At 41.6% G+C, this 21,632-nt stretch overlaps 1 protein-coding gene across 10 annotated transcripts in view; it reads left to right on the plus strand.

The window, feature by feature from the left end:
* The window catches only part of TTC23 (tetratricopeptide repeat domain 23), a 115,809-nt gene that overhangs the window by 58,324 nt on the left and 35,853 nt on the right, over window positions 1-21,632 (plus strand). For all 10 annotated transcript variants that reach the window (XR_496885.3, XM_007990539.3, XM_007990542.3 and 7 more), the window contains exon 7: window positions 18,232-18,337. Coding sequence is in view for 9 of the 10 variants with exons in the window: in XM_007990539.3 (XP_007988730.3) it covers window positions 18,232-18,337 (106 nt within the window). In the remaining variant the exon portion in view is untranslated. The remainder of the gene's footprint in view (window positions 1-18,231; window positions 18,338-21,632) is intronic.

Below are 21,632 nucleotides of genomic sequence, written 5' to 3' on the forward strand. Positions count from 1 at the left end.
ATCAGAGACAAGGCAAGTCCCATCTGCCTATGAGCCTGTAAAGTCAAAAAGCAAGTTAGTTTCTAGATACAGGTATTAGGTAAGTATAGCCATTCCAAATGGGAGAAATTGGCCAAAACAAAGGGGCTACAAACCCTGTACAAGTCTGAAATCCAACAGGGCAGTCAAATCTTAAAGCTCCAAAATGATCTCCTATGACTCCATGTCTCACATCCAGGTGGTCACGCTGATGCAAGAGGTAGGTTCCCATAGTCTTGGGCAGCTCCGCCCCTGTGGCTTTGCAGGGTACAACCTCCCTCCTGGCTGCCTTTACAGGTTGACGATGAGTGTCTGCAGCTTTTCCAGGCACATGGTGCAAACTGTCAATGGATCTACTATTCTGGGGTCTGGATAACGGTGGGGTCCTATTCTCACAGCTCTACTAGGCAGTGCCCCATTAGGGACTCTGTGTGGGGGCTCCCACCCCCCATTTCCCTTCTGCATTGCCCTAGCAGAAGTTCTTCATGAGGACCCCACCCCTACAGTAAACTTCTGCCTGGGCAGCCAGGCATTTCTATACATCTTCTGAAATCTAGGCAGAAGTTCCCAAACCTCAATTCACGACTTCTGTGCACTCACTGGCTCAACACCACATGGAAGCTGCCAAGGCCTCAGGCTTGCACCCTCTGAAGCCACAGCCCAAACTCTATGTCAGCCCGTTTCAGCCAAGGCTGGAGCAGCTGGGACACAGGGCATCAAGTTCCTAGGCTGCACACAGCATGGGGACCCCGGGCCCAGCCCGTGAAACCACTTTTTCCTCCTAAGCCTCCAGGCCTGTGATGGGAGGGACTGCTGCAAAGGTCTCTGACATGCCCTGGAGACATCTTCCCCATTGTCTTGGTGATTAAAATTCACTCCTCATTACCTGCAGCTAGTTTGAATTTCTCCTCAGAAAATAGGATTTTCTTTTCTATTGCATTGTCAGGCTGCAAATTTTCCAAACTTTCATGCCGTCTTTCCCTTTCAAAACTGAATACCTTTAACAGCACCCAACTCACATCTTGAATGCTTTGCTGCTTAGAAATTTCTTCCACCAGATACCCTAAATCATCTCTCTCAAGTTCAAAGTTCCACAAATCTCAAGGACAGGGGCAAAATGCTGCCAATATCTTTGCTAAACCATAACAAGAATCACCTTTGCTCCAATTCCCAACAAGTTCCTCATCTCCATCTAAGACCACCTCAGCCTGGACCATATGGTCCATATCACTATCAGGCTTTTGGTCAAAGCCATTCAACAAGTCTTTAGGAAGTTCCAAAGTTTCCCACATTTTCCTGTCTTCTTCTGAGCCCTCCAAACTGTTCCAACCTCTGCCTGTTTGCCAGTTCCAAAGTCTCCACCTTTTCAGGTATCTTTTCACAGCACCCCTCTCTGCTGTATTTACTGTATTAGTCCATTTTCATGCTGCTGATAAAGACATATCCGAGACTGGGCAATTTACAAAAGAAAGAAGTTTAATTGGACCTACAGTTCCACGTGGCTGGGGAAGCCTCACAATCATGGCAGAAGGCAAGGAGGAGCGAGTCACGTCTTATATGGATGGCAGCAGGCAAAGAGAGAGATTGGGCAGGGAAAGTCCTCCTTATAATACCATCAAATCTTGTGAGACTTAGTCACTATCACGAGAACAGCAGGGAAGACACAGAGCCAAACCATATAAGTGATAATATGCACATAGTCATCCAGCAAGGGCCATTTCTCCTGACAAAATTCACTGAACTGAAAGATGGCCTCCAAGAGCCAACACTAACAGTATGCATTCAAAGATTTGAGTTTGGTTTAGAGAAGCATTCCCCACGCTGTGTTCCATAGGGTACTAGCATATCATAAGAGTTCACAGGTCTTCCTAGAAAAAAGTATTTGTGGTTAAATAAAATTGAAAGGTATTAAGTTGAAATCAAACACATTTACTTATGGCTTTATAGTGCATTAAATATGCCAATTTGGATTATGAATCAAGAGTAGGTCTAATGAGTCTGTGAGATACTAGTGTCCCCAGGCCACAGTTTAGCTTAGAGGAAGAAATGTAGGCTAGGCACAGTAGCTTATGCCTGTAGTCCCAGCACTTTGGAAGGCCAAGGCAGGCAGATCGCTTGGGCTGAAGAGTTCGAGACCAGCCTGGGCAGCGTGGCAAAACCTTGTCTCTACAAAAAAAAAAATAGAAAAATTAGCCACACGTGATGATGCACACCTGTAGTCCCAGCTACTCAGGTGGCTGACGTGGGAGGATCACTTGTGCCTGGGAGACCGAGGCTAGAGTGAGCCAAGATTGCATCACTGCACTCCAACCTGGATGCCACTGCACTTCACCCTGTCTCAAAAAAAAAAAAAAAAAAAAAAAAGAAATATAAATGTCTAAAAGTAGGAATCAGCAAAGGGATTCAAATATGCATGCGGCATGTAGGTTTTATCACTCTCAGGAGTCCTTAGCGCTTTGGAAATGGGAAGTGAGTTATATAGTGCCTTTCATTTGCAGCACCCTGATTCACCACCATTGTAACGTATTTTGCGACATTTGTTTTCTCTATATAGACATACATACAAACATACACACATATATACACACAGACAAATGTACTCAGAGATAATTGTTTATATTTTTTAATCATTTGAAAATATGTTCAATATATCATGTCCTTTTATCCCTGAATACTTCAGTGTATATTTTATAAGAACAAGGAAATTAGCCAGGCGTGGTGGTACAAACCTCTAATTCCAGCTACTTGAGAGGCTGAGGCAGGAGAATAGCTTGAACCCAGGAGGTGGAGGTTGCAGTGAGCCAAGATCACGCCACTGCACTCCAGCCTAGGAAAAAAAAAAAAAAAAAAAAAGATATGTAACCACAATATAGCTATCAAAACCAGGAATTTTATTTACTTATTTATTTATTTTTTAGACAGGTCTTGCTTGTCACCCAGGCCGGAGTGTAGTGGCGCAAACACAGCTCACTGCAGCCTCGCCCTCCCAGGTCAAGCAATCCTCCCGCTTCAGCCCTTTAAGTCACTGGGACTATAGGCGTGCACTGCCACACCCAGCCAATTTTTACATATTATTTTCGCCATGTTGCCCAGGCTGGTTTCAAACTCCTGGGCTCAAGCAGTCCACTCGCTTCAGCCTCCCAAAATGCTGGGATTACAGGCATGAACAACTTACTCCTGGCTTTTCAGGGAATTTTGAACATTGATCATATTCCATTTTGTCCATTGTCCCAATTAGGTCCCTTATGGCAATTCTTTTTCCTCCAGTGCAAGATCCACTCCAGGATCATGTATTATAGTTAGTTGTCATAGCTCTTCTCTCCTTTAATCTAGAATAGTTTCTCATTCAGTCTGTTTCTTATGACATTGAAATTTTTGAAGAATATAAGGCAGCTGTTTTATAAACTGTTCCTTGGTTTGGGTTTGTCTGATGTTTCCTCATGAGTGAAGCATGCCAAGCTAGAATACTACAAAGGGATATTGTACCTTCTTGTGGTATTTCATTCAGAGGCACATGAAATCCATCTGTCCTTTTCTGGTGATATTAATTTTTATCACCCATGCATGGTAGTGTACAGTTTCTTCACTATATAGTAACTGTTTTTTCCCTTACAGCTAATAAGCATCTTTAAAGACACATTTTAAGATTATGTAAATATCTTGCTTCTCACATAAATTTTCCCTCTGGGTTTAACACATCTATTGATGAATCTTTCCTGAACCAGTCATAACTGTGGTGGTTGTAAAATAATTATTTTCCATTCTACCATTTTATCCACACTTATCAGTTGGCATTCTGCTGTTAGGAATGTCCTTCTCTTTCCCTACCAAGTTATTTATTTGTTATTAGTATGTTTGCTTTTTTTCATATAACAGTATATCTGGAAACCTTCATACTATGAACTTTATAGCAGTTCATAGAAATCTCCCTTACTTGTAGAGATGTATAATAATACATTTTATGTATGTACTGTGGGCTTTTTCCAAATAGTTTCCACTTTGGGGCATTTAGATAGGTTTTAATATTTTGAAATTATTTTTGTATTGTTGGAGTTGTATCTTCAGAGAGAATTCCTAGGCGTGGGACACTAGGCTGAAGGGAGTATATATTGGTAGTTTTATTTACTACAAAACTTAATTGGTAAGTTTGTCTTATTGTAATTCTACTACTGTATTGCCAAATTGCCTTTTAATTAAGCTTGTATCATTTGTATTTCCATTAGCAGTGTATGATAGTGCCAGTTTCCCCACAACCTGTTTCAGCAAAGTACACTGTCAAGCTTTTGAGTTAATTCCAATCTGATGAGTGAGAAACGACGTCTCAGGATAGCTTTAATTTGCATTTATATTTTTTAAAAAGGAGTTGAACATCTTTTTATATGTTTAAGTGACTTTCATGTATTTTTTGTCAATTATCTTTTTTGTGAAATATTCCTATCATTTCACCATTTTTAAATAGAAGCTTTGGTTCAGTTTTCTTAACTGCTAGAAATGCTTTATCTCTTATACATATTGCCCCTTTATTTACGACATGTGTTGTACATATTTTTACCCAATTTATTTTTTAAAATTTTGTTCATGGTGTTTTTTGAGAAAATTTGTATACCACAAAATTTACCCATTTAAAATGTACAATGTAGTGGTTTAATTATATTCACAGAGTTTTGTAACCATTACCACTATCTAATTCCAGAGTATTTTCAAGAAATTCCATACTCATTGGCAGTCATTCCTCCCTCTTCCCCCATATCCTGGCAACCATCAATTTATTTTCTATCTCTATGGATTTTCTATTCTAGACATTCCATATAAACAGAATCATACAGTATGTGGTCTTTTGTTTCTGACTTCTTTCATTTAGCATAATGTGTCCAAGGTTCATCTATGTTTAGCATGTATCAGTTCTTCATTCCTTTTCATGGTGGAATAATATTCCATTATACAGATTCACCTCATTTTTTTATCCATCATCAGTAGATGGACATTTGGGTTGCTTCCAGTTTTGGGCTATTATGAATAATACTGCTGTGAACATTCATGTACAATTTTTTGTACGGACATATGTTTTTATTTCTCTTGGGTATAAGGCTACAAGTGGAATTGCTGAATCATATGGTAACTCTATATTTAACTTTTCAAGGAACTACTGTGCTATTTTCCAAAGCAGCCTCACTATTTTACATTCCCACCAACAATTTATGAAAGTTCCAATATCTCCACATCCTCACCAAGACTTCTTAGTATCTGTCATTTTTAATTTCAGTCATTGTAGTGCGTATGAAGTGATATCTCATTGTGGCTTTTTATTTGAATTTCCCTAATGACTAATGACGTAGCACATCTTTTCATAAGCTTATTGGCCATTTGTATATCTTCCTGGGAGAAATGTCTATGGAAAATCTTTGCATATTTTTAATAGGGTTATTTGTCTTTTTATTGTTGACTGATAATAGTTATTTACATATTCTGGATACTAGATACTAGAGCCTTATCTGTGAGGTGTTTCCCAATCTGTGGGTTGTCTTTTGATTTTTTTATAGTGTCCTTTGAAGCACAAAAGTTTTTCATTTTGATTGTCCAACTTGTCTATGGTTTTGTTTGTTTGTTTGTGTGGGGTTTTTGTTTGTTTGTTTGTTTTTTGCTTGTGCTTTTGGCATCACATCTCAGAAATCATTCCCTAATCCAAGGTCATGAAGGCTTACATCTATGTTTTCTTCTAAGAGTTTGTATAATTTTTAGCTCTTACACGTGGGTCTTTGATTCATTTTGAGTTAATTTTTATATATGGTGTGAGATATAGGGGTCCAACTTCGTTTTTTGAGGGAGTGGGGGGGATGTGGCTATCCCAATTGTCCTAGCACTATTTATTGAAAGGACTATTCTTTCACCATCAAATTATCTTGGGACCCATGTCAAAATAAATTGGCCATAAATGTAAGGGTTTATTTCTAGATTCTCAATTCTGTCCATTGATCTATGTGTTTATCCTTATGCCAGTATCACATTGTCTTAATTAGTGTTGTTTTGTTGTAAGTTTTGAAATCAGTGCAAATCTCTAATTTTGTTCTTCTTTTTTAAGATTCTTTTGGCTATTCTGGATCCTTTGAATTTTTATGTGAATTTTAGGATCAGCTTGTCAATTTCTGCAAAAAACAAAACAAAAAAACACCAGGATTTTGGTAGGGATTACATTGAATCTGTATCACAATTTGGGAAGTATTGACATCTTACCAACATTAAGTCTTTCAATCATTGAACATGGGATATCTATTTACTTAGCTCTTCTTTCATATCATTCAACCATGTTTTGTAGTTTTTAGAGTATAAGCTTTGTACTTCTTTTGGTAAATTTATTCCTAAGTATTTTATTATTTTTCATGCTATTACAAATGGAAGCATTTAAAATTTCATTTTCTGATTATTCATGTATAGAAATACATGGTTTTTTATGTTTATCTTGTATCCTGCAACCTTGCTGAACTCATTTATTAGTGCTATTTCTGCTTTTGGCCACACAAGTTTTCTAAATGTGTTCAAATTTTCAACCTTTCCTGTGACCCTAAGTTATAAGGATTTCCCTGTATCCAGGTTATAGTGGAATTCACTCATTTTTATAATACTTACGAAGTTCGATAGGTGACTTTTGCTGTTGTTTATTCTTGAGGTTAAAAAACATTAGAGAGTGTTTTAAAACTAATTGCAGATTATTAAAGAAATACCTTGGTGAAATGAAAATAATACTGAATTTGAGGTAAAAAAAATCTGGGTTGGAGTTCAGACTATTCTGTTTATCAGCTGTTTGATTGTAGGCAAGTCATTTAGCTCCTTTAAAAAATAACCTACAAAATATTCCATCCACTTCATAGAACTACTCAAAGGTTCAAAATGGAAAGTGCTTTGTGAACTATTAGGCCTTCTGCCAGTATAAGCTACTTTTATTTCTTAACAGTAATTATTAAACATTTTTCAATCCTTCTCTTTCCTTTAGGAGATTTACCTAAGATACAGAAAGGTGCAGTAAGGCCACAGCCCTCGAAGGGGACCCATGTATAAAAGCCGTTTATTAAGTATACACAAAGAGGTTTTGTTATTTTTTCCCTGTTGTTTTTCACCCTTCATTCCTCTGGAGTGACAGAAATACCCAGAGAGAAAAGACCTTTTATTTCCTGTAAAATACAGAAAAGTTCCAAAGCATTTTAGGGATTAGCTCATTAAAATGGAGAAAAATAAACCAAGTCCTGGAGAGCCAACACAAAGAAGGCAGCAGTCCCAGGGTCTGATGAAAGAGCTGTCATCTACCTCATCCCTCCCTCTACCGCAGGGGTCCGGAAGAAAACACTAGAAATGTGATTGTTTCTGAAACTCCTCCTGGCAGATTTTGGCAATAAAACCTTATTTTCCTATCCAAAAGAAAAATCACAGGGTTCTCCTTATGTGAGTGAGAGTATGCTTATGGGTGTGTATAAATTAACATACCCATAACAGTCCTAGCTTGGGTTGCTTTTTCCCATCTCTCACTTGAATTGCATATCCCTCTTTTCAGTTTCCAGGGTAGCTCTGCCACTCAGGAGTTCCCAAATTTAGGGTATTTTGACTTGCAAAGTATAATGAAATCATTAAATTCATCAGTTGCTCAACTGACAGCTTTGGAGCCAGAAAATCTAGCTTTGGGTCTCAGCCTGGACAACTTACTGGCCTTGGTCAGGCCAGGGGTGATGGCTGCTGAGTGCTCCCACATGGCTCCTGGCAGGTGCAGAGTTCTCAGCTAATGGCAGTGCTTCTGACTGGCTCTTAGTAGTTGCTGTGCATTTGCTATAAATATGCAATCAATTTATTGTAAATAATCAGAATAATGCTATTTTTAATTTTAAACATTTCTGAAAATATTAATACTAGCCTTCTGTTTAGAATTAGGAAAGATGTAGAATGCAGTTGTATTAGTCCATTCTCACACTGCTATAAGGAAATACCCAAGACTGGATAATTTATGAAGAAAAGAGGTTTAATTGACTCACAGTTTTGCGTGACTGGGGAGGCCTCAGGAAACTTACAATCATGACAAAAGGCTCCTGTTCACAGAACAGCAGGAGAGAGAATGAGAGCCAGCAGGGGAAATGCCAGACACTTATAAAACCATCCGATCTCATGAGAACTCATTCACCATCATGAGAACAGCATGGGGGAAACCACTCCCATGATTTAATTACCTCCCACCGGTCCCTCCCATGACACGTAGGGATTGTGGGATTACAATGCAAGGTGAGATTTGGGAGGGGACACAAAGCCAAACCGTATCATTTTGCCTGTGGCCTCTCCCATATCTCATGTCTTCACATTTCAAAACATAGTCATGCCCTTCCAACAGTCCCCCAAAGTCTTAACTCATTCCAATGTTAACCCAAAAGTCCAAGTCCAAAGTCTCATCTGAGACAAGGTAAGTCCCCTCCACCTATGAGCCTGTAAAATCAAAAGCAAGTTAGTTACTTCCTAGATGCAGTGGGAGTATAGACATTGGGTAAATATACCCATTCCAAATGGGAGAAATTGGCTAAAACAAAGGGGCTACAGACCCCGTGCAAGTCCAAAATCCAATAAGGTAGTAATTAAACCTTAAAGTTCCAAAATGATCTCCTTTGACTCCATGTCTCACATCCAGGTCATACTCATGCAAGAGATGAGCTCCAGGGCCTTCAGCAGGGTACAGCCCCCCTCTTGGCTGCTTCCATGGGCTGGCATCGAGTGTCTGTGGCTTTTGCAGAGCACAGTGCAAGCTGTCAGTGGACCTACAATTCTGGGGTCTGGAGGACCGTGGCCCTTTTCTCACAGCTCCACTAGGCAGTGCCCAGTGGAGACTCTGTGTAGGGGCTTCCATCCCACATTTCCCTTCCACACTGCCCTAGCAGAGGTTCTCTGTGCATGCTTCATCCCTGCAGCACACTTCTGCCTGGACACCCAGGCGTTTTCATACATCTTCTGAAATCTAGGCAGAGGTTCCCAAACCTCAGTTCTTGACTTCTGTGTAGCCGCAGGCTGAATACCTCATGGAAGCTACCAAGGCTTGGGGCTTGCACCCTCTGAAGCCACACCCAAGCTGTACCTTGGCCCCTTCTAGCCATGGCTGGAGCAGAAAGCAAGGTACCAAGTCCCTAGGCTGCACACAGCAGGGGGGTCCTGGGCCCACAAAATCATTTTTCCTACTATCTCAGGGCCTGTGATGAGGGGGGCTGCTCTGAAGGTCTCTGGCATGCCCTGGAGACATTTTCCCCATTGTCTTGGTGATTAACATTCAGCTCCTCATTACTTATGCAAATTTCTGCAGACAGCTTGAATTTCTCCCCAGAAAATGGGTTTTTCTTTTCTACTGCATTGTCAGGCTGCAAATTTTCCAAACTTTTATGCTCTGTTGCTTCTTTAATGCTTTGCTGCTTAGAAATTTCTTCCACCAGGCCAGGAGCAATGGCTCATGCCTGTAATCCAATACTTTGGGAGGCCGAGGCAGGTGGATCACGAGGTCAAGAGATAAGACCATCCTGGCCAACACGGTGAAACCCCTTGTCTACTAAAAAAAAATATATATATATATATATGTACAAAAAGCCAGGCCTGGCAGCACGTGCCGGTAGTCCCAGCTACTCAGGAGGCTGAGGGAGGAGAATCGCTTGAACCCAGGAGGTGGAGGTTGCAGTGAACCGAGATTGCACCACTGCACTCCAGCCTGGGTGACAGAGCAAGACTCTGTCTCAAAAAAAAAAATAAGAAAGAAAGAAATTTCTTCCACCAGATACCCAAAATCATTTCTCTCAAGTTAGTTCCACAGATCTCTAGGGCAGGGCCAAAAGGCCACCAGTCTCTTTCCTAAAGCGTAGCAAGAATGACCTTTACTCCAGTTCCCAGCAAGTTCCTCATCTCCATCTGAGACCACTTCAACCTGGACTTCACTGTCCTTATCACTATCAGCATTTCGGCCAAAGCCATTCCACAAGTCTTTAGGAAGTTCCAAACTTTTCCACATCTTCCTGTCTTCTGAATTCTCCAAACTTTTCCAACCTCTGCCCATTTTACCCAGTTCCAAAGTCGCTTCCACATTCTCTGGTATCTTATAGCAATGCCCCGTTCTGCTGGTACCAATTTACTGTGTTAGTCCATTTTCATACTGTTTCACTTATTGTTTCATATTGTTTCACTATAAAAATTTTCTAAGAATGACATCAATCCAAGTGCCACAATGGGGAAGGTTACTGTTTTGGTTTTTTAAGTAATAACTACTTTTTCTAAAAATGATACATGCTCTTTGTTTTTTAAAAATCAAGCTATATAGGAAAGATCAAATATATGCCACCAGTCACCTCAGACCTCCTGGCCCAGAAATAGCCAGTATTGACACTTGCTGAACAATTTTTCTCTGCATATATACAGATGAGTATACATTAGGAGACAGAAGAGAAAAAGAGAAAGGAAGAAAGTGATAAATTTGACAAAGTAAAAATGAAAAACTACTCTGTGATAATATATCATAAAGTCAAAACATAAATGTCAAAGAGAAGAAAATATAGAAGGAGTTCTTTAAAAATCTGGATAAAAAAGACAGCTCAGTGGAAACATGCACAAGACAGGAACATACAGTTTACAGAAGAGGAAACATAAATGACCAATAACCATACGAAAATAATCCTCGGACTCACTCGTAATTAAAGAAATGCAATTTAGCTGTCTGGCCATTGTGACTGGAGCCCAGTATGGGTCATAGGAGATGAAGCTAAGAGCAGCACGTGGCTGGGTTATGATTGTGCGTGTGTGTGTGCGTGCGTGTGTGTGTGTGTGTGTGAGAGAGAGAGAGAGAGAGAGAGAGAGAGAGAGTCCTCAGCCTCACTCATAATTAAAGAAATGCAATTTAGCTGTCTGGCCATTGTGGCTGGAGCCCAGTATGGGTCATAGGAGATGAAGCTAAGAGCGGCGCGTGGCTGGGTTATGATTGTGTGTGTGTGTGTGTGTGTGTGTGTGTGTGTGTGTGTGTGTGAGAGAGAGAGAGAGAGAGAGAGATTGATTTCTGGAACAATACAGGAAACTGATTAGCTGTAAGGCTGAGAATGGGAAGAAAAAGAGGGTGAGGCAGGTAGAAGGGGGGAGGAGTATTTTTAATTTCAATTGTTTATTCTTTTCCACCACTTAAAATTTTTGAAGATTATATGCAGGTAATACTCTTATCATTTAAAAATCTAATGAAGTTTTAAGAAAACACATACTTGCAACCAAACGAAGAAAATATAAGCCCTGAGGTATCTATTTTGTTGCTAATGCTTATACAGAGTAGTGCTTTTTCTCCCCAGCTCTTTGGAGGAGCTAAAATTGACAACTGGAGAGCTGCCACTGAGGACTTTCTCTGACTATTAAAAGAAACTAGCTTAGTCCAGGGCCCTCAGAACTCAGTTTTCCAATGCTCTCTGCTCCCAGTGACTTCCTGTTCATCTAATCCCCCAGGGATTCCCAGCTCCATCTTTTTCTTAGCCAAGGTTCACCAGCTGCCCCAGCCTCCAAGGTGTGTGTAGCCATGAAAGGCTTCCCTGCTGGGCAGAGATGGGAGAGGGAAGGAAATGGCAACCTGGGGCTGCAACGTGACCCTGTCTTGCGTAAGGGTGTCAGCTCAAATTTGAAGGGTGAAATGACCAGTTTTGGCAGGATGAGAAGGAAAACTATGCAGCTTCACAACTAGTCAGTTATAAAAGAAACAGCAAGCTCACACCTCCAATGACAAGTGGACTTGAACTTCTGTTGAATTAAGGCACAAACTTGAAACAAAGCAGACTCATAGACTCTTGGTGGATGGCACCATAACATCTTCTCTATCTACCATCTGCCGCTTTTCTCTCCTTTATGGCATCCCTCTAAAGCATTTAGAAGCTGCTAAGGCATCTACATGTTAGCACCTCACTCTTCCCTCTAGGCAGCCCACTGCATTTCTAGACAGTCTACTCTTTCACAACCTCTTTCTCTGACCATTAAATAGCTCTTCATTACATTGATTAGAAAATCATCTTTCTGTAACTTCTACCCTCTCAATAACCAAGTGTTACACTAGAAAAGTATGCAGTTGGGAATTACAGTCCTTAGTCTGAATCTCTGTTCTGCCGCTGACCCACAATGTGACCTTCAACCAGTAGCCTAATCTCCTGGAGGCTTAATTTCCCCTTCTGTAAATTGGGCTGTTCACATCACTTTCAATGGTCATTTTGAGACTGAGTGAACCTGTAAGTGGTAAACTTCACTTAGTACCACACATGGCAGAAGAAGATGCTGAATCGGTGTTAGTTCCCTCCTTCCCTGTGTCCCTCCATTGCTCGCCCTCAGCTGTACAAAGAGATCCTGGCTGTGACTAAGTTGAAGAATTCTATTGTCTCCTCCCTGAGTGTTCTCATCTCCAGAGTAAAAACATCCAGGCTAAGTCCACAAATGTACCTTGATCTTCTTGTGTACTTACTCTCTACTTTGCTGTAGGAGAGATTTTGCTCTGTCACTGAACCCCTAATTATTGCAGAGTGGGGAGAAAATATATTTCCCTCACCCCCAAGACCCACCCCATCCCCAAGAGCTGGGATTCCACACTCAGACTCCTCCCAGGGTTTGAAGTTGAGTGTTCAGATGATGGGGTCTGCCTGCAGAAATAGAAGTATCTCTCATCCTTTTCACTAGTCATCAAGCTTTCTCTTTAGGAAATATTACACATTTTACAAATCCAAGGGGACAGGTCCAGTTAGATAAAAGTCTGCCAGTTCTGGCTCTGGCTGCATCTATTGATAGCTTGATTGGCACTGAGGAATCTGTGGTTTTCCCCAAACACACACACAAGGCACCAGGATGGAACAGCTGCTCTGTGCCTTGGCAGGGGTTGAGGTCCTTGGTGTTGTGGATGAGTTTGTTTGTTTTTTTCTTAATTAATGACCTTGTTCAATGTGGGATATTAGAGGTTTTTTGTTTTTAACCCAGTCCAACATGCCAGCACCCCAAGGGATTTGGGGATATTAAACATTCCTCCTCAGCTTCAAGATGACAGTTGATAAATATAACCATAAGATACTAAAAAGAACAAAGGACATGAGGGGAAATGGAAGCCCTGGGGAGATTAATAAATCATGAGGAGAAGGAGTGAGTGTGGTCAAACTATGGAGCCCCCACGAGGCCCATTACTTGATCTCTTGCAAAAATCCAGGAGATGCAAGCAGGATGCCTATAATTCTGTTAACTGTGATTTCTAGTCCTTAAATGCTCTCAGATGCATGTAACAGGGTATTTATATTCCCTTAGCAAATAAAGCATTGTTTGAAATTGTGAACAATGGTTGAGTTTGGAAAGACAGTGTAGTCTAATCACTAGCTTTGTCAACTTCCTTTGTACTCACTCCGTAAGGAAGCCTCACTGCCCAGCATGTGCTGTGGTTCTCAATCTGTGTCACCCTGAGCCCTCATGTTCCATGGAGGTTCTGGGGCAGCCAGCTGGGAGCAGGTAGTCAGACTTCCAGGCCCCATCCACCTACTTCTGTGAGAGCAGCTATTCTACTCTTTCCTGCTGTGTATATTAGAGAACCACAGAAGATTTTGTTTGGGTTCTTCTGCCCCAAAAAAGAAACTTGAAAATCAATGGTGCCATGGTGTTTGCATCCTTTTACAAGTTGGTTCTTTCACCCAGTGGTATGTTTTTGAAATATAACCATGTTAACATATGTAGATGGAGTTCAATCAAGAACTTGTAGAATAAACCACAATATGTTCATTCCCCTGCTGATAGATATTTAGGTGGTTCCCCATTTTTTACCATCTCAGTTAATGCATCAGTGGAGGGCATTTTCAACACAGGCAATGGGCGGTGCCCATTAAGCTGAAGAAGGGAAGGACAGCAGGAGGGGTGGATGACTAGTGAGAATGTCAGGTGGTGGTGGAGTAGATGTGCATGGATGCAATAGATCCAGGGCCTCCCAAGAGTCAAAATGGGTCTGTGAGCTGGAGGATCCAGTAGTAGCACAGAGTGGGCGATGATGAGGTCTGGAGTGTGACCCGGGGACTGGGCAGCTGAGAGAAAGGAGGAAAGTAAGTCTGTCAGAAACCTGAGAGGCCAAGGTGTTAGCTGGATCGTTTGCTGGACATTTCTGTTTGGTCCTTCAGCTACACTCTGCATCCTTCGCAGCCCTATTCTGTGCCCCAGAGGCTGACCTTTAATTACCATCTCAGTGCCCTTTCCCTCAGACTGAGAGGTACACAGCCTGGACCAGGGACTACATGGAGACAGAGCATCCATTCCTCCAGCCCCTCCCTTCAAGGTCCCTGCAGGTAGGCTGCGTCTCTACTGAAACCCACTGCTCATTTCCCTACAATTCTTCTTTCTGGTTATAGCAAATGCCCCCGGCACCTTGTCTTGGGACCCAACACACTCACCTTGGATTTCCTCCATGCCAGGAATCATTTTATTGACCTCTTTTCCTCTATTAACCTGTTTACATGTGCCATCTCTTTCTTGAGTACAGGCCAATCTCATGGATTCTGAAATCTTGGGAAATGATGACAAGAGTAAGGGTAGATAGGAAGTTAGTTAGCTGAGTGCAAAAACCTAATGAGGGGCGGTGTCTGTAAATCTGCATAAAATGCAAACTATCCTACATTTTTGTAGTTCACATGTGAGCTCCTTTGAAACTAAAATTCCTGCCTAATTTTTAGGGGGAATTCCTAGTGTTCGCATAATATCTGGCATGTAGAAAGCATTTAAAAATGAAAATAAGTTGAATTGAATAGGACTGAATTAAATTAAATGGAATTAAATTGAATTTTACTGAATAAATGAGATGCTAATTTTGCACATTTTAGACATCATGGGTGCCCCCCGTCAAATCCCCTTCCCTCTAGCGTATGGTTTTTAAAAGCTTCGTGAACATCAAATAAATTACATTAGGGATTGAGTTTCTGAAGTGAATAATGAATAATAAATGTTTGCTTATGTTAGCATCTCATGTAGAAAAATATTTAAGTCATGAAAATTTTGTGATAAATTCAAATCCCTTTAAGCTTTCAGGACCCACTTTCTTTTTTTATTTTTTGAGACAGTCTTGTTCTGTCACTCAAGCTGGAGTGCAGTACACGATCACGGCTCACTGCAGTCTTGATCTCCCAGGATCAAGTCATCTTCCCACCTCAGCGTCCTGCGTAGCTGGGACTACAGGTGTACGCCACCACCCCTGGCTAATTTTTTTTTATTTTTTATTTTTTTTTATTTTTGTTTTTTATTTTTTTTATTTTTTATTTTTTAATTTTTTTTTATTTTATTTTTTATTTCTCTACTACTAAAACATAGTCTCATAGTTTGAGACTATGTTGCCCAGGCTAGTCTCAAACTCCTGAGCTCGAGTGATCCTCCTGCCTCAGCCTCCCAAGGTGCTGAGATAGGCATGAGCCAGCGCACCCAGCCTGACTCACTTTCTTGATATTGTGTGTATTTTGCTCTTGGAAAACTTTGCTTTCTGTCTCCATGGCAAAAAAACAACTTACAGTGGTTTCAGAACATGTAATTATTCATTTGAAAATAATTTTGTTAGATACATATCGATTAACATTTTCTTGAATTTATAATACTGAATAGGAAGAAACAAAATATAAAATCTTTCTTGTTTTAGTTTTAATCTAAAATACTATATGTCTTTGCATCATATGAGTTAAAGCTTTTCTGGCATTACACAGTGATTGTTCTCTTCAAATAACAGATCGTAGAGATAGTAGGGGAAAAACAAAGTAAACATGGCTCAATTTGCATTTGGTATTTTTTTGGAGGGGGTGAGTATTTCCTCTCTTTTTTCCTTTCTCCAAACACTACACAAGTAATAATTTGACTCTATCCCTGTGGCTCCTATTGTCTATACATACATGAAGTTGAATTTCATAGTGCCCGTTATTTGAAAAACATTTCAAGTCAGAGCTTAAGATTGGGCCTTTCATGCCAAATCAAGGACAGTGACTAATTTGGGGTTGCCAAAATCACATATTCAATTTATATTAGATAATAAGAAAAGTTGCTTTAAAGCAAAGGGTATTGTTGGCACTTATGAATAAGAAATTCTGATTATTCTAATGCAGCAATAAAAATTATTACCTGCAATCTTATTTTGGAGTAGCCCCATCATAAAAAGTCCAGAGCCAATAGCTCAGCAGGTTTTAGCATGTGACAAGTAAGGTGACAGTCTAGAGTCAAAGATTCTATCTCCACCCTAATTGTAGTCTCAGAAATGTATTCAGCTGGTCATAAGAGGAGGAAGGACTGCATGGTCCAGACTAGAATGCTCAACTGGGATGACTTGATCTCCTGTGCCAGCTCCCATGGATGAATCACAGCTCCTGAGGACCGAATCGGGGTTCCCTGGGGAGTGTGCTGGCATCAGTTAGTGATGTCTCCCACCACTGGCTAGGATGGGGGGAATGGCAGCACTCAGGACATGATAGAAACAGCAGAGTTTGAAGTTAGAGGATCAGGGTCAGACTCTTATCTCTATCTCTTATTAGCTGTGAGATATCGTACTCACCCATTCAGCAATCTTAGTTTTGTCATGTATAAAATGATGATAACAATTATCAAGAAAATTAAAATTGGTATCACAAATAAAAAAGAATTAAAGTGCAGCTTACACCTTATGAATTGCTAGTGTATTTTGCCTATCCCAACCTAGTGTTTTCCTTTTCTAAACTCATAGCATTTTATCTTTTTGTGTGTATGTGTGTGTGTGACAGGGTCTTGCTCTGTCACCCAGGCTGAAGTGCAGTGGCACAATCATACCTCATTGCAGCCTCAACCTCCTGGGCTCAAAGCAATTCACCCACTTTAGCCCTCCCAAGTAGCTGGGACTACAGGCACATGCCACCATACCCGGCTAATTTTTGTATTTTTTGTAGAGACAGGGTTTCACCATGTTGCCCAGGCTGATCTTAAACTCCTGAACTTTAGCTATCTACCAGCCTCAGTCCCCCAAAGTGCTGGGAGTACAGTTGTGAGCCACCATGCCTGGCCACCTCATGGCATTTTAGTATTCTGTCACTCTTTTGGCAATTAATTGTGAAGTACCTACTGACTCACATTAGTATATTATCTTACTTCACCATATTTTATTTTTTGTACTGCCCACACTTTCTAGCCCATGCCTCTCCTATAGTAGGCGATCCTAAGTATGAATGAATGTAAACAAGTTACTAATAGTATTTTAAAACTCCAAATGTTGACAGGGAGATGAGTAGTTACTTTTTATTTGAAAGCATGTATTTTTCATGTTATTTGAAAGGATTATTGTGATTTTATGTTCATGAGATCATAGTTTTTTGTTTGTTGTTTAAAAACTATTTTTTTTTTTTTTGAGATGGAGTCTCTGTCACCCAGGCTGGAGTGCAGTGGTGCAATCTCGGCTCACTGCAACCTCCACCTCCCAGGTTCAAGCGATTCTTGTGCCTCAGCGTTCCAAATAGCTGGGACTATAGGCGTGCACCACCACACCCAGCTAATTTTTATATTTTTAGTAGAGACGGGGTTTCACCATATTGGCCAAGCTGGTCGTGAACTCCTGACCTCAAGTGATCCAGCCACCTTGGCCTCCCAGAGTGCTGGGATTACAGACATGAGCCACCATGCCTGGGCAAAAACATTTTAGTGGACTTTATTTTCAAGGAACTGAGCTGCTTTCTGTGCTTGGGCAGCCCCCCTGAGCAAGTTTGTAGAGGGTGCAGGCAAATGGGCTTGGTGGCACAGGCACAAAGGAGAAGTCTGTATTTCTGTGGGGAGACTGCTGACACCCATGGATAGGTCCCACTTTTGGGGCTGACTGGTAGGCAGGGCACGGGACTTGTCCGCTTTCTCTGCACAGCATTGACACCTTCTGTCCATCTCTTTACTTCTTGTAACTCCCTCTTCCTCTTTGCTGACACTGACTCAAAGGATCATAGACGTTTAATGATTTGCTTAGTGACAGGCCCTGGCCATAGCATTGAGCCATCTGGATTCATTGTTCAGTGTTCCCTCCACTACTCAGTCCTTTTAAAATCCAGCTCTCCTGCAAGTTGATTTCACTTCCACATAAATCATTTCTTCTAGCTTGCTGGAAAGTTCCTTGGCTTTCTGCTTATCTCTGCAAGGACAGTTAGTTCCCTGTTGCTGCTGCCAAGTATGTAAACAACATGTTTCTTCTTTCTGTGGTGACAGGCACATCTCATCATCCTGAGTAGAAGCCCCTCTGAGGTGGAGGCAGCAGACTCCGCATACATCGTCGCCCACGCTGCTGTCGCTTCAGGGAGACACGAGCACCATGGTGAGAAGAATCCTTTTCTCTTCCTGTCTCACAGGCACCTGGGTCTGTGAAGGAGCTGTCTTCTAGATGGGTTAACAGGTGAACAGAGCTGCGACACAGGCCTGTTTTATCTGATCATCTGCAGCTATGCTACTCTGCTGCTTTCCTTAGAGTCCTTTGGTTTCTCTCCCCTTCCAGCCTTCTTCTAATCTATTATTCTGAAATACAGCTAATCTCTATGCAAACGTAGCTGTTAAGAGCCCCAGAGCATCTGTACTGGGCTTACAGGGAAATCTGCTCTGCTTTCAGAGGTGATCTATTTTTAAAGATTGTTGTGGCAACAGCTTTGGCCTCTGGGCCAGCCAGCCTCCAGACACTGTCAGGGCTGAACTTTCCATCAGGATGAACTTACACGGCTTCAGGATTCCAAAAGGAAGTTGCCATTTATGGCTCATATGGTTTTTCTTATCCCCGCATAATAGGTAGAGCATCAAGCTTAAGGAATTGTTTAATCCACCATCCTGGGCTCAGAGCACACAGAGCATACAATGTGCCTCCATTGGCAGAAAACACATAGTACTAATGATTTTTTTTTTTTGGTCATAATATTCAGAAATGGAGTACAATTCATAAAGAAAGCCTAGGGGTGTATTCCAAGATATCAGATAAAAATAATTACGTACTGAATGAAATAAGGTCCACTGTGCTCAAAAGCATAAAATCAACATCTGGAAGGCATGGGGTTGATTCAGGAAGCAGAAGTTACGCTAAAATGAGGCCAGCACATGGGAGAAGGTGAAGGGAAAGCTGCAATGAGCAACCTGGTCCAAAAAGATCCATGGGCCAGGCAGGGAGCTTCAGTCCCCAGAGGAACTGATGAAGGGGGCATCAGCGTTTATCCATCTGTCCATCACACCTCGCAGATCTCTCATTCTGACCTGCTAGAGCTTGAAGCACCTTTTTAGATCTGGAGGAGCCTGTGTAAGGATGGAGAGAGGAGACAAGTGACCTTTCTTGTCCCCGCTCCTAGAACATTCCACACTAACCATCAGGTTTGCTTGTTGGTGCCTAAAATTCATGTAATAGGAGGAAAGTACTTTCTATTCCATACCTATTAATAAAACACTTAAAATACATGTTTGATGGAAACTCCTAGAATAGCAAGTCACAAATCTAAATGTCTACAGGAACCAAGCAAGCAATGTGAGTGAAGCAGGTGGTTATCAGAAACCAGCAGCAGCAGCAAGCATAGTTATAAATGGCAGCTAACTGATGGCTATAGTATGAGAGAGATGAAACAGAGTGGTGAGGACTGTGGCAAACTAAAACCCATGCCTACTACTTAGCTCCAGCCCCTGGCAGCCATGTGGAAGGGAGGCTTATATTAGCAGAGCTCCTTTTTAAGAGAAGGTAGAAATTTGGAGTTTTATTGGAGAATCTTCAATTTTTTTTTAATTATTTTTTATGTTTTTAGAGACAGGGTCTCACTCTGTCACCCAGGCTGGAGTACAGTGGCGCAATTATAGCCACTGCAGCCTCAAACTCCTGTGCTCAAGTGGTCTTCCTGCCTCAGCCTCCCAGGTAGGTGGGACTACAGGCACACACTGCTTGCACCGAGCTAATTTAAAATTTTTTTTTTAGAGACAGAGTCTTGCCCAGGATGGTCTCGAATTCCTGGCCCTAGGCTACCCTCCCATCTTGGCTTCCCAAAACTCTGGGATAACAAGCATGAGCCACCACAGACCCAGCCCAATTTTTAACTGATGGTAACTAACTGAAATACGTTTAAGACTCTGAGTAAGTCAAAACAAGTGTGAAGGCTGGATCCGTGACTTTTGACCTGGAAAGCAAGAGTGTCAGGTTGCTGTCAGAGCTTTCCTGTTTTCCGTGGGGGTGTAAACTGGCAGAGTAAGGGGAGGTGGGTCCATTCCTGAATGAATACCAAACAGAGAGGAGGCTAAGGCCAAAAGACCATCTTTTTGCCTAGAGGGATTCTGGTTTCCAGCACTTGACCCAGTGCTCAGTGTACTCACTGCAGGTATGAATTGAGTGGGACCTAGTGAATATGTGCCCTAGAATGCTATTGTCCCAGAGCTGTGAAGTTAGGCCACTCTGCTTTGCGTGACTTACAGAATCAGAGGCAATCCAATTTTAGTTATATATTTTTAAAAAGTTTTCCAGTCTAAATATAGCACTCTATTGCCTTCTCTTAATTTGAAAATGATAATAATAATACCTATTTGATAGAGAGAATAAATATATGATAATTAAATGACCTCACACAGTTATAATATTAATAGCTACCGCTTATATATGGCATACCAGCAACGGTTCTCACCGCATTACATTTATTAATTCAGAAATCCTTGCAACTCGATGAGATAGGTACAATTATCCCCATTTGTTGGATGGAGAAATTGAGGCACCCAGAAATTAGGTAATTTTTCCAAGGATCCATAACCAGTGAGTGGTAAAGATATGAACCCAGGCAGCCAACCACCCCAGAGGCTCTTTATGCCATGTCACATTATAGGGTCTGGCACTGCACACGTCTCCTCCCTCCTTAGGCCCACCAAAGAATCTGTGAAGTGTGGGGCAGACAAGGGACACAGCAAGAATGAAGGCAGCCCAGAGAGAAGGGTTTGGAGTGCTAATGGGAAGGCCTGGGGCCCAGGAGCATGTGGAGAATCTCAGCTCCAACCTGCAGCAGCTGAGGGCATTTGGTGACATGCACCCAGAAAGCTCACTTGCCAGTCAGAATTGAAATATGTGAGGAACCAGTTTGGGAGGCCAAGATGGGTGGATCACATGAGGTCAGGAGTTCAAGGCCAGCCTGGCCAGCATGATGAAACCCCATCTCTCCTAAAAAATACAAAAATTAGCCGGGTGTGGTGGCGCACACCTGTAGTCCCAGCTAGTCAGGAGGCTGAGGCACAAGAGTCACTTGAACCTGGGAGGCAAAGGTTATACAGTGAGCCAAGACTGTGCCACTGCACTCCAACCTGGGCAACACAGCAATACTCTGTCTCCAAAAAAAAAAAAAAAAAAAAAAAATGTGAGAAACATAAAGGAGATGGGGAAGAAGACAACTTCTCCCAGGCACAAGGAGTTGGGACTGATAGTTTTACAAATTGGGAAAGGGGATGGCTTCTGCATTAGGCCTGGAGGACTGGTTGCTTGAAGCAGAAGCAAAAGATGACTAAGAGGCTGGGCCCAGTCAAAAATGACTAAGAGGCTGGGCTCACACCTGTAATCCCAGCACTTTGGGAGGCCGAGGTGGGTGGATCACAAGGTCAAAAGATAAAGACCATCCTGG

Source organism: Chlorocebus sabaeus, chromosome 29 (assembly GCF_047675955.1).
Source record: "Chlorocebus sabaeus isolate Y175 chromosome 29, mChlSab1.0.hap1, whole genome shotgun sequence".
In the NCBI taxonomy this organism is placed as follows: Eukaryota; Metazoa; Chordata; class Mammalia; order Primates; family Cercopithecidae; genus Chlorocebus; species Chlorocebus sabaeus.